The 12,780-nt window shown below is 31.4% G+C and overlaps 1 protein-coding gene across 1 annotated transcript in view; it reads left to right on the forward strand.

The window, feature by feature from the left end:
- Positions 1-12,780, forward strand: part of LOC134727556 (transient receptor potential cation channel subfamily M member 2-like) — a 42,574-nt gene that overhangs the window by 12,849 nt on the left and 16,945 nt on the right. The window contains exons 7-12 of the mRNA XM_063591937.1: positions 619-725; positions 2,254-2,357; positions 3,803-4,040; positions 7,319-7,404; positions 8,513-8,561; positions 9,047-9,172. Of these exons, the coding sequence (XP_063448007.1) occupies positions 619-725; positions 2,254-2,357; positions 3,803-4,040; positions 7,319-7,404; positions 8,513-8,561; positions 9,047-9,172 (710 nt within the window). The remainder of the gene's footprint in view (positions 1-618; positions 726-2,253; positions 2,358-3,802; positions 4,041-7,318; positions 7,405-8,512; positions 8,562-9,046; positions 9,173-12,780) is intronic.

Consider the following 12,780-nt stretch of genomic DNA (forward strand, 5'->3'; position numbering starts at 1 on the left):
GGAAATCTCAGACACAATGTATGAAGACAAGAAAACAATAGACATAGGAAGATGGGGTATGAGTGCCAATGAGACAACTATCCATCCAAATAACAATTTATAAAAGTAAACCATTATAGGTTTATGTACAGCCTTCAACACGGAGAATTGACTCACAACGAACATCAAGCTATAAGGGGCTCCAAAAATTAGTAACATTAAAACATTCAAACGGGAAAACTAAAGGTCTAATTTATATGAAAAGTTTATTTATTATAAACGTGTAGACTATTGATGAAAGGATATAAGCAAGAAGAACAAAATGGTGATTGATACTACATCCAATTTCAACATTTACAATGTATAGTTAGTTAACCCATTTTCCTTGTTTCAAACAAGACAATGATTTTTATGGGTTTTTTATGCTCTGTTTGTCGCAATAGTATTCTGATTTTTTTTCTTCAGTAAACATAAGTGATAAATAAAGAAAACCTTTGTGACTTATTGATTATACAATGTGTATGAAAAAGAGTCAATCTTTTTATCTTTCCAAGAACTTGCTTGTTTCTAGCTACACGCTTGTCATACCAACCGATTTTTCATATAACTATAATCTTAAATTTTAATGTATTTTGATAGATATCAAGCGGGCAGTCTCAAATTCTGATGTCATTGGACTCATATATCTAGCATTACTGCGGAAAAAAATTTATTCTGGTGCAACTCAGCTTATAGATACAGGATTTGTAAGTCAGTGTTTAGTTGAAGCCTTCAAAGTATTTAAAGATTGCCCAAAGTTTACAGTTTGATTGCGTGTGTCTTATTAACCAGCTCAGTAGTCAGCACTTCTGTGTTGACTTGAATTATCATTGATATGTTCACATTTATAAATTAACTGTTCACAAAACTTTGATTTGTTTTAAATACTAAGGCTTTTCTACCTCTATATGGATAACCTTAGCTGTACTTGGCTAAACTTTAGGAATTGTTGTTCCTCAATGCTCGTATGTTATTTGGGCTTATTAACATGTTTTGATTTGATTTGATTTGTAGTCGAAACGGGCGTACATAATAAATTTCAATCCTGGTATCTGTGATGAGTTTTTACAACCACTGGGTCGATGACATCGCTGGTGGAGATTTATTTCCTCAAGGGTATCACCAGATTTTCTTTTAAATAATAAGGCCTTTCTACCTCAGGAATAGAATACATTAGCTGTTAAAACTTTAAGGATGTTTTTGTCCTCAATGCTCTTCAACCTCGTAATTTATTTGGCCTTTTTAACATGTTTTTATTCGAGCGTCACTGATGAGTCTTTTGTAGACGAATCGTGCGTCTGGCTTTCATATTAAATTTATTAATCCTGGCAACTATGAGGAGTTTATATGAAGGTCTCTCGTGTATCGTTCCCCTCTCTTTAACACTTATTGTTATTCTGTAGTATGTAATATGCAATTTGTTTATATAATAATTTATGTAATATGTTAGATTGTAAGAAAAAGGTTATCGTTACATATCAACTGATTCAACCATAACAGCTACATATAGATGTAGTGGTTATGTTATTGTCAACAGCTTTAAATGTTTTATTATTTTTATTTTTATTACTGGTCTGTATCTTTCTTAACGTTTTCAATTTGCATTTATTAGTTTATTAATTCCCATATCTTATATGTGCTAACAGTTTTTGCTTTGAGGCTAACCCTAGCAAGATTCACTCGTTCGGTTATTTTTAATGGAAATGATATGCAAATGTCAATATGAAAAAGGCGATGTACAATGATTACAAATGACTCTAACCCATGATCTACAGTTAGATATAAACAGGTTTAAAAGCTTTTAACCATGATATACACTATTGCTGATTTATTTTGTTTATATGTTTATAAATATTGATTATTTTGAGAAATACCAATCGAAGGTTGTACATTGTGAAACATTGAAATTTTGATTTTCACCTGAACAGCTCTTAAATAACTAAATACATATTATTTAGTTGTTTTTAGTTTTTCAGTCTTTTTGCAGACGTATCAACTGCAGAAAAAATAGTACTTTGCAGTTAATTTGATTGCAGACAATTTCGATCGTTTCAATCAATCAACAATGATCAACATTATACTGAATTGTACAAACATCTAATGAACAGTGCTGAACTGACTACAAGCCACTTTGAAGAAGAGTAATGAATTTGCATTTTTTCCCAAACATCAAATATTAAAAAAATCATTTATCTCGGAAATTTAAATATTCATAATTTTTTTTAAACGTTGCAGGTTTGCATTCGTCACATATTAGTTGGATGTAAAATTCTACAAGATGTTAGTGACGACAAGAAGAATGAACAAATACAGAGGGAGACATCACAGAGATTTAAATTGTAAGGAAAATAGCAAGGCAGATACCATACTGAATGTGTAAAAGAAGGCGAAGCCATTAGGGAAAGAGCGAATTCATTTTATTGCATTTCTAATATAAGTTTCTATACTACTAACTAGTAATAATAGAGTAAAAAACGTTTATTCAAAACAATAAAATTGAGAATGGAAATGGGGAATGTGTCAAAGAGACAACAACCCGACCAAAATAAAAAAACACAACAGCAGAAGGTCACCAACAGGTCTTCAATGTAGCGAGAAATTCCCGCACCCGGAGGCGTCCTTCAGCTGGCCCCTAAACAAATATATACTAGTTCAGTGATAATGAACGCCATACTAATTTCCAAATTGTACACAAGAAACTAAAAGTTTACATTTAGCATTGGGTATCAAGTGTTTGGCACAATAACGTTTTGAAGTTTAGCTACTGCAATTTAAAGGAACAGTCTACTTTATAACATTTTAATTGTTTCATATGCTTGATGCTGTGTGTTCGTTTTACCTAGAGGTTTGTCTATTTATAGCGAACTTCACGAATACAAGTAATGCGGATGTTTGTTTTCCCCTAATTCAAATTGAAGCGAATTGGAAAACAATATTTCAGAACTTTGGTTACTAATATAAAAAAACGAATTGCTTAGGAGAGCTTATGCACGACGTTGTTGAAAACAAGTAAACACTGGATGTGAATACATTTCACATATACGTTTGATACTACCGCTACTTAAAAATAAATTTTCTGAAACTATTAAGCCATAAGAGAGATGCAAAAGAAAACAAATTGACATTCAAACTCATAAACTGAAACAAACTGCCAACGCCATGGTAAAATAAAACGAAAACAGACGAAAAGACAAACAGCTGTACACCAAACACAACATGGAAAACTAAAGACTGAGCAATCCAAACCCAACCAAATCCCAAGATCTCAATTGTTCTTGGTCAGAAAACCTAAAATTATATCCATGAGGCACTCGATGCAATAATTTACAAATTTTTATTGTATTCTTTGACGAACTGAAACTTTTAGAAATTTTTCTTAATTTCATGTTTGTGGAAATAGATTCAAACATACATTTGATATAATTTCGATAGAATGAAAAATTATTGTAGTTATAAGTGATTACAGTCTGTTCTCAATCGTTCAAGAGAACTTATGTCTCGATGTGTCCAACCCTTTTATCGATGTGGAATTACACACTTACTACAATGTATTATCAATCAAAACTTTTTCTTATAATTTGGAAACATTATCTAAAAGACCAATACCAATTAGAACTATACCTACATGTATATCTAAGTATAAAACATTAAATACAGTTACCAATGCCTCAATAAAAAACCCATCTCCATTCTTTGCAATCATAATTGGGAATGGGTCGAAACTGACGACTATATCATGGATTGAAGATTTGGATAATGTTCTGTAAATTGGTCTATTTTATAGATATTTCACTGAGCGAGCAACCCTGATTACAGGATTTATTTATGAGGCAACTTCAAACAACGAGTCAGTTGAAAATGAGCTCGGTGAATCAGTAAATCATGCTGGTCGTCTTTTGGTAAACCATGGGTACTTAGAAGATGCAATTAAGACGAAGAACAAGGCTTTTCTTGACAACAAAACCGTCACAGATATTCTGAATAAAATGTGGTACGGAGAGGAGACATCCGTGTTTCGTAAGGTATGCTTATTGAATAAAACGATAGTATTTATGCTAAATATAACGGACGCATTTCGGGACCGAACGCTTTCAAAATCTTTAAATGCAACGTAATGCAATATGTTCATTAAATTTTAACATGTTTACAAGGCAAAGGAGTAGGTCATAAGGACCAAGTTTGGCCTCAATTTTCAAGTTCATATAACGAAAAATTTTGGACACTTTTTAAACACTTAAGGTAGCACAATACATTTTTTTTGCTTCCAATCACTTACCTTTGAAATGCTGTAACTTTCTTATAAATGCTTGGAAAAATTAAAAAAAAGTGTACATAGATAGATAAAAGATACATCTTTTAAATGAATGCAATATTTTTATAATGCAATCATTACGCAATAAGGGACAAAATCTGGGTAAGTTCACTTGAATGAATTTAGCCTTTTCATCTCTTTAACTATACATAAAAAATTTAACGCAATCTTAATCAACACACCATGAGCGTCAAAAGAGTGTCTCGCCATGGTATTCCATTCTCTCATAAATCACTAATTAGTGTAAACATCCTAACCAAATAAAAGATGTTTAATTAGATGTAAAATTTATTCTACACATTCTATCTAAAATCTGAGACACCCTTTTGTAGAAAATGGCCGTAGGAACAACATATAATAAAACCGTCTAGGGATACCTATGTAGAAGCTCATTTCATTTGAAAGTGGAAATTTGGTGAAAAATATTTTAGACACAGTTACCATTATAATTGGTTACATAATTGTTGTATAATACAAACATTGCATTAATTTGAAAGAGTAATTTGTTTGCTATCCAAAAACTAAAACTTTTTATAAATTTTCAAGCATTATTAGGAAAGTTACAGGATTTTAAAACTTGGGAGTTGAAGTCATAAAATCGTTGTATTGTGCTACCTTAAGTGTCTATTGTAATGATTCTATTAGTTTATTTGATAAATGTTAACTGATTTAGTCATTAAAACCGCTCCGATTCAAGCTTCAATATGAAAAATCTATCAAATATGCCAAAAAACGTCACTTTTCAAATGGTTTTTGACAAAAATGAAAGTGGCCGCATCCGTGTCCATCCTCAACCTTTGTATATATTATGTATAATCATCAAATACAACTAACATGTAATATTATGAATGAACACGAATGTGGCCACTTTCATATAAGACGGAAACCTTCTTATATTTGACTAAAATGCTAAAAATTTTAAGATTTCAGTATTTCAGCATGCCTTAATAAAGGTAGTACCCTATATATGTGCATTGTATTGTCAAACATAGCCCATATTTATGTAGCAGAAACATTCTACTTTCCAAGTAATAGCGTAAAGATAACATTTTCAAAATTGTGTTACACTGCTATATTTTGGGTCCAAAAAGGGGTCTTACTGAAACTAATCCTTTCGAAATAACCAAGAAACTAATGGATCCAAAATGTAAAACTGTGATCGATTGAACAAAAGCATGTATTTCTTATTTAATAGTCATAATACAAACTCACAGACTTTACTTAAATGAATGAAGAAAGGTAATTTCCGAGTGATAAGCATCAATCTTGCAGCTGAATATGAACTGCAAACCACAAACATTGCTACCCATGATATTCACTGTAAATGTAGACTAACCATTTTTTATTGTTCTATTTATCATGTTTATGAAAAAAAAGATAAATAAGACAAACAAAAACAAAAATAAGATTCACACAACAAATCACTCAATAAATGAATGTCTAAATATTGTGGATTTACGCAAATCAAATTTCGAAGTTAATTTAGAATGAAAAAAAACAGTTGATGCCTATGTTGTGTTATACAGCACTATCCCAGGCTAATGGTGGGTTTACCCTTTCCCTTTCACACCGGTACAGCTTACCGGTGAAGCCAATTTCAAGATTTTTTTGGGGCATTTGTGTTCCATCGTCATTTGCTGACGTACAGATGTGGTATACCGGTGAAGGGCTCAAATTAATCCTCAGATAACCAGCAATGCGACTGAATGTGCATCAAACCTCTTTATTATTAGTTAATAAATAATTCCCCCTTTACTGATGTGTAATTTTTCTGTAAAAATAATTATTTTTTCTTCGATTTTTGAGGAATATTCTCAAGAAGAAGTGCAAAGAAAACTGCTCTTTTAAGAGGATTTTTGACTTTTTTCAATAACTGTGAAGTGAGTTTTTGAGGAAAAGTATTAAACTAATAGTTCTAACTTGTACACTAGTTGCAAATGGAATTTGTTTTTGTTGCAGCGCAATCACAAACTTGAAATCCGAAGTCATTTCTTAAAGATATTATGAGAAAAGAGACAAAAACTAAACTAAAATATTCAGAATTTGTTTTGCAAAGTTGAAATAGATGTAACAAAACATGGTTTCGTAAGTGTTGCGGTATGAAAAAGTTGAAAACACTTTTATTGAAGAAAAAAAAAACATGTATATTTCATTGAAAACATAATATTTCAAAGAATGGATTCCTCCTAGATTTGCGTAAAAATCATGAATTTGGCAACAAAAAGTTATCATCTGAACACATAATTCCAAAAAGAAAACAAACTGAGTAAGAATCTTAATATATTTTGTTTTTAATTTCTTCCGTAGTAGTAGACTAAAGTACTTAAATTTAAATAAATTCTTTACAATGACAGTGACGCAGGGGTACGCTGATCTATCTAAAGTCGCTAAGATTGAGAGTTCGAATCTCACTGCCGGAGTTGGAAAAATGATTTGCTATATTAAATGTAACTTAACTTACTTTTACTTTTACTTTCAATTTCAAAAAGAAAACCTACAAAAATTTATGAAAAAATGTGTGTGCCAAATTGCCCCCTTTTAACCCCCTTTGCTCCATCGGGCTCTGTCAATGATGTTCTAGATCAAGCTAGCATTCTTCGAAGATAGTGCGGTTGGGGCATCCATGTACTTGGGACACATTATTATTAGAAATAGCAGGAGAAGGCTGATTCGGAACGTTACCTTATACATGTATTTAGCATTTGCATTATTTTAGTCTCAAATCTCAATCTGCGTAAATTTTGGTGATGATTTTTTTTATGAGCTAATTAAGTCTCATCTCAGAAAGATGAGTTAAATGTGGCAATTTTTTTATACGGTATCGTAGGAAAAAACAAGGGGTCCGAACAGTTTACAAAAATTCTTAATCCTGACCTAAGCATGCTTAGTACAGTCTTAAATAAATCTTCATATTTTTTCACAAAACAAAACTCAATATTCTGTTAGCAATCAGATAAACATGCACTGTAGTTATTTATATTTGGATAGGTTGGGTTATTTATCCTGTTAGCCCTTATACACCCATTTGTAATGCCGATTTTGATGATCAACATAACAGCTCCTCCTCTGAAATGGTAAGTACTAAAAGAAATAACTGTTATCAAAATATAGCAATATAACTTCTCAAATGTAAAAAAATCAGGAATATATATTCTAATGCAATTATGTTGTATCAATGGTTCTGATTCGATGACAGTAGGCGTAAAATTGTTTATATCATTGTCTGTAACTAAAGAAGCCGATAGTTGCGATTTGTTTTGAAATGTAATATCTTCAATAATAAGCCAAAATCATTTTTATCAAATTCTATTACATTCTGAAGCGGCCAAAAAGCCAGAAAACGCCAAGTGTTTATGTATGACGCCGAAAGCGTACCTATGACATCTCCTAGTTTAGGAGCCAAAGAAGATAATATGTTTTCGCAGATTTTTTGTTGATGAACATTTTACGTTGAAATAATGAATGATATTGAATTATGTACTTGTTTTGCAATATCATAGAGATACCTGTATTGTACTTGCAGCTTTGCGAACGTCAATATGTAGTTTTACTGATGCAAATATCCGTGTACCTGTCTTTGCTACTCATCGCCATGTTAACTTAATTTTTTACAGTAAAACTACAGATGGACGTCAGAAAAGCGTTAAATACCATACACTTGTCACTTAATTTTAAGGTTCCGTTTTTTTCTATTTTTATTTATTCTTTTTATGTTGTTGCTTTTATCAGATCCTTGGTATTTTATCTAGATTTGAATAATAAAACATTTTACTCTAAGCATCATTTTTTTTTACATAAATTTATAAAAAAGCAAATCTGCGTCAGTAATGATAAAGCTGTTATAACACGATTCATATACAATCGATTTTTAGTGATTACCACAATTCGTTGTTTTGTTTTAATTCGATGTACATGTAGTCATTTAAAAACTTTAACGTGTTTAACCCAGTTCATTTGTCTGTCATGCACCATACATGTTTATTAAATATACAACAAAGAGGCTTTCAAATCAAGTGTTTAATTTACTAATTGTAGTTTAAAATATATCAGTTTGACTGGGTACTGCTTTATTACAATGATTTGTCTCTTCTGAAATATTTGATTTTTTAAGCTGATTAGATGTAAAGGTGCATGTTCAAACAAACAAAAAAAGAGTATAATATAACAGTTGGTTTCTTATAGGTTATACCAGAAATACAATCTTCCTTTTATGAAAGCCTTCATTCAGATGGTAAGAAACATTCACGTCCATCTACGATAGACATGATACACCAGTATATAATCATTTACTGACTTAAAGTTGTGTGTAAATTGGAATAACCCATATGGTTGCAAAACAATAATATACATTTAGAAGAGGAAACATTGTTTCAGTTTAAAATCAAACGAGATGTATAAGACCTGCAAATACGATTTCTTATAGCAGTAATTGCATACCTTTTCAGTTCATATTTTCAATGTTTAATAATGAACAATCACAAAAGTAACCACATACAAATATTTTCTAAAATCATGAAAGAAATGACAAATACAGTGAAAACAGCGCTAGCTTACTTTGATTATCTTTACATGGGAAGTTTAAATATTGTTTTGATAGTTTCATTATAAACATAAAATTCAATTTAGTCAAGATAAATCAATATTATACATATATATAATTCACATTATGGAGCATATATTTTTTTTTTCATTAAATATATTCTGTTCATATTTTAGCTTGGATATTTGACATTCCTGCTGGTATATTCATACATGTTGCTGTTCAAATTTCAAGAAATTTATTACACCCACTACGCACTAATTGGATGGATGAGCAGTCTTGGATTCAATGAATTAAAGCAGGTATCAACATATTGTTGTACTATTTTATTCATTATGGAGAGGGGGTATGCTTTTTTTTTAAATTTCTATCCAATTTTACGTCTATTTGAAAAGTATATGATGTCTTATGGTTTAGAACAATTGGACAAATACCAACTGATCTTAGAACCTGCAGATATGATTTTATGCAGGTGATTTATTTTAATAGCTGTATAATGATATAGTTCTACCGTTTTAAAGCATATTTTCGCATCACTGTTGTTGGTTATACTTACAATTTTCAGCAGCAACACGAACATTGGGAAATGTTAAATGTAAAAATAGGTATACATCTTCCATTATTTTCCTACGTCTGTGGCAATTAACACTCGGTTAAATACACAAACCTGATGTAAAATTGATCGGAACAATATAAACAACGGTAGATAATCTTTTTTTTTTGTTTTCTAATGAGTAAAATTCGCTTATGAAAAAAAAACACTACGAGAGATAGTCTTTTGTGATAGATGCAAACAAATGCAACGGGTTAAAACGTTTCAATATGTACCAACCTTCACCCTAGTGTGAGCCACTATAGTAATATCACACCATAGAACGACACACTATGAAGTATCAATTGAAATTACTTAAAAGAGGGACGAAAGATACCAGAGGGACAGTCAAATTCATAAATCAAAAACTGATAACGCCATGGCTAAAAATGAAAAAAAGACAAACAGACAAACAATGGTACACATGACACAACACAGAAAACTAAAGAATAAGCAACTCGAACCCACACCCAGAAATAGGGTTGATCTCAGGTTTTCCGGAAGGGTAAACAGATCCTGCTCCACACATGGCACCCGTTGTGTTGCTTATGTAGTAACAAATCCGGTAAATAGTCTTCATTCGTTAGGGTACATTCATGAGAGGGAAGGGGATTGTAGTTACGACGTAAGGAACGTATCCGATATCATTTGTGAAACGGTTATTCCATAACGGTCAACCAACTCGTGATTTCGGCCGTAAAACTACTAAGGGTTGATTTCAACTTCACCATTTTGAACTTTTGGTTTAATAACTTTCTTGTGAGCAGCAACCCTCTATCAAAAAAAGCATGCTAGAAAATACATGCACGGGAAATCGTATCAATTGGAAGATATAAATACCGTATGCAGGTGCTGCTTGAATGTTGCTACTTAAATATAGAAAGTTCTCAATTGGAAAGCTGAAATCATCTCTTTTGTTGTAAAGTTTTGTTTTCAACCGATCCTCATTGTCAATTTTTAAATATAAGTCAAGATATGAGGCCGACTTAACTCAATCAAAAGATAATTTAATACAAATAAGTGAAACACATTATAGTACACTGAACAAATACATCTGATCTACGACACAATGTAAATTTAACATCAATCAAATAAGGGGTGACCTGTAAAACAATTTCATAAAAAAATTGTAACCTTAAACCAAATGCTGTCGAATAGAATAGTGTACACAGGTAAATGAAAATGATTTTGCAAGGTAAGGGGAACATGTTTTACAAAAGCGCGACATAAGTAACGTATTTGTGCTGTCACTATGTAAGGGAATTTGTAAAACAAACCTGATTTGTTCATGTTGTTATGACAGTTTTCTAAAAAAAACAAAAAAAACAGTGACGCCACACGCACAGAATTTATTTGTTTTACATAGTTTTGGTCATGTTGGTATAGAATAAAAAACGACATGGCTAAAAATGTTCCTTCATCCAAGCATATCTTGGATGTGCAGGATGAAGGTCATTCTTAGAATATGAGCCTGAGGCTCGAAAGTAATGAATTAGCTTAACTTCTCTTTGAGGGGTGAAGCTTACATATAATATCTCTGTTTAAAGAAACAAAGTATACCTGGCCAGTGACCTTGACCCTAGTATAAAAGCACCTGTTCCATAATAACTTGTCATAATTTAAAGCAAGTTTGTGTCGACCAAATATAAAACCCAGTGGAAAAGGGTGGGTCTGACTGATAATCCCTAGGGTGGGAATTAATTACTTTCGAGCCTCAGGCTCATATTCTAAGAATGACCTTCATCCTGCACATCCAAGATATGCTTGGATGAAGGAACATTCTTATTCATATTTCGCCTTCGGTCTCAAGTAATGAATTAGCTTGTTTAAAGTGTAGACACAAACTAAAAACATTTTTTATATAAATGCCAACATTTAATAAAGGATAAAAATCACAAGATCATCCAGTAACTACAACTGAAGAAAAGTGTTTTAGTACTGATATTATTTACTTTCCTGTTAAAGAACTTGAAAAAGTTTTACCATATTTCCAGACAAAACTGTTGCCATAATGTCCTTAATAGAACATCCTGAAGCTAAATGCACTTAAGAAGAGGTTCCTCTAAATGAGTTAACCTTAAAACCTCGGATAAAATATGAACTCTCTCTAACTATCTAAACTTTACGAAAAGACTTAGATGAATTCTCTCACTTATTTTGTACACAAAACATGATAAATCATTGTCTTAACAACACAAAGTTTTGGTTTATCAAAACCTTTGATCACCTCATAAGGTAAACTAACTAACAGATCTAGTATTTTTCAAAAACTCATGTATATGAAAAAATAAAGTGCCATGTCTCTGAATGAAAGACATAGAATGTAAATCTACAGCTGATAAAGATAGTACTATAAGGCAGATGTAGTCAAGGCAAATAAAAACACAATTATAAAAGACAGTCTTCAATGTTAAATACTCCAATGAATATTAAGAACCTAAAAAAGATAGCACTAAATTCATCTCCCAAGTGAAAGAGTATCTAACTCTTCAATTGCAGATTCAGGTTTCAGCAACCTTACACAAATACATGTAGTAAACAAACCAATTAAGTAACATCTTGTTCTTAAAGGATAAAGTCTGTTTCAACATAGAACAAGGAAAATTCACATTAAACATGCTGAATATGAAAAACTTGAGTTTTACAAAAAATTCAATAATCAATAACATCCTTTTTAGATGGTGATAAGGAATTGATCACACCAAATAATGAAATTTCTCAAAAAATATTGATAATGCTTGATTATAGATGCAAGGTCTCCAAGATGAAGTGTAAATATATTTTACAAATGATTCTGAAATCCCCTGTTTATATTAAAGTGATTTCTGAGTATAATACACACGTTTTTACCCTACTGCGCAATCAACTTTTCAGGTGTTGGTTCACTTATATTTTTTACAATATACAGTTAAATTAAGTCTCTTCCTGACGGAAAGACATTATCTTCAGTATACAACATTGTTACTAATTTTTATGCTTAGCAGCTTAACTGGCAAATAAATTAAAATTGGTTTTAGCAAAGAAACCCAACTCTGAGCAAGCCAAAAAGGATAACCAAAAGAGCCTTCTGAACTTTATCACTAATAATTTTCTTTATAATTATCCCCAACAATGAAAAAGATGGGAAAATATAAGGTCTTAATTCTGATCATGAAAAATACAAACATCTCTGAAAGGAGCTTGTTGGTCAAAAGACAATGAAGTAATTATCTACAGATTTGAAAATGAAAATGTAATAACAACAAAACCAATACATCTTCTTTCAATTGCCATCCTTTTGAATCTGTAAATTGTTTAGACATATGATAAGCATCAAAA

This window comes from Mytilus trossulus, chromosome 8, assembly GCF_036588685.1.
Source record: "Mytilus trossulus isolate FHL-02 chromosome 8, PNRI_Mtr1.1.1.hap1, whole genome shotgun sequence".
Lineage (NCBI taxonomy): Eukaryota > Metazoa > Mollusca > Bivalvia > Mytilida > Mytilidae > Mytilus > Mytilus trossulus.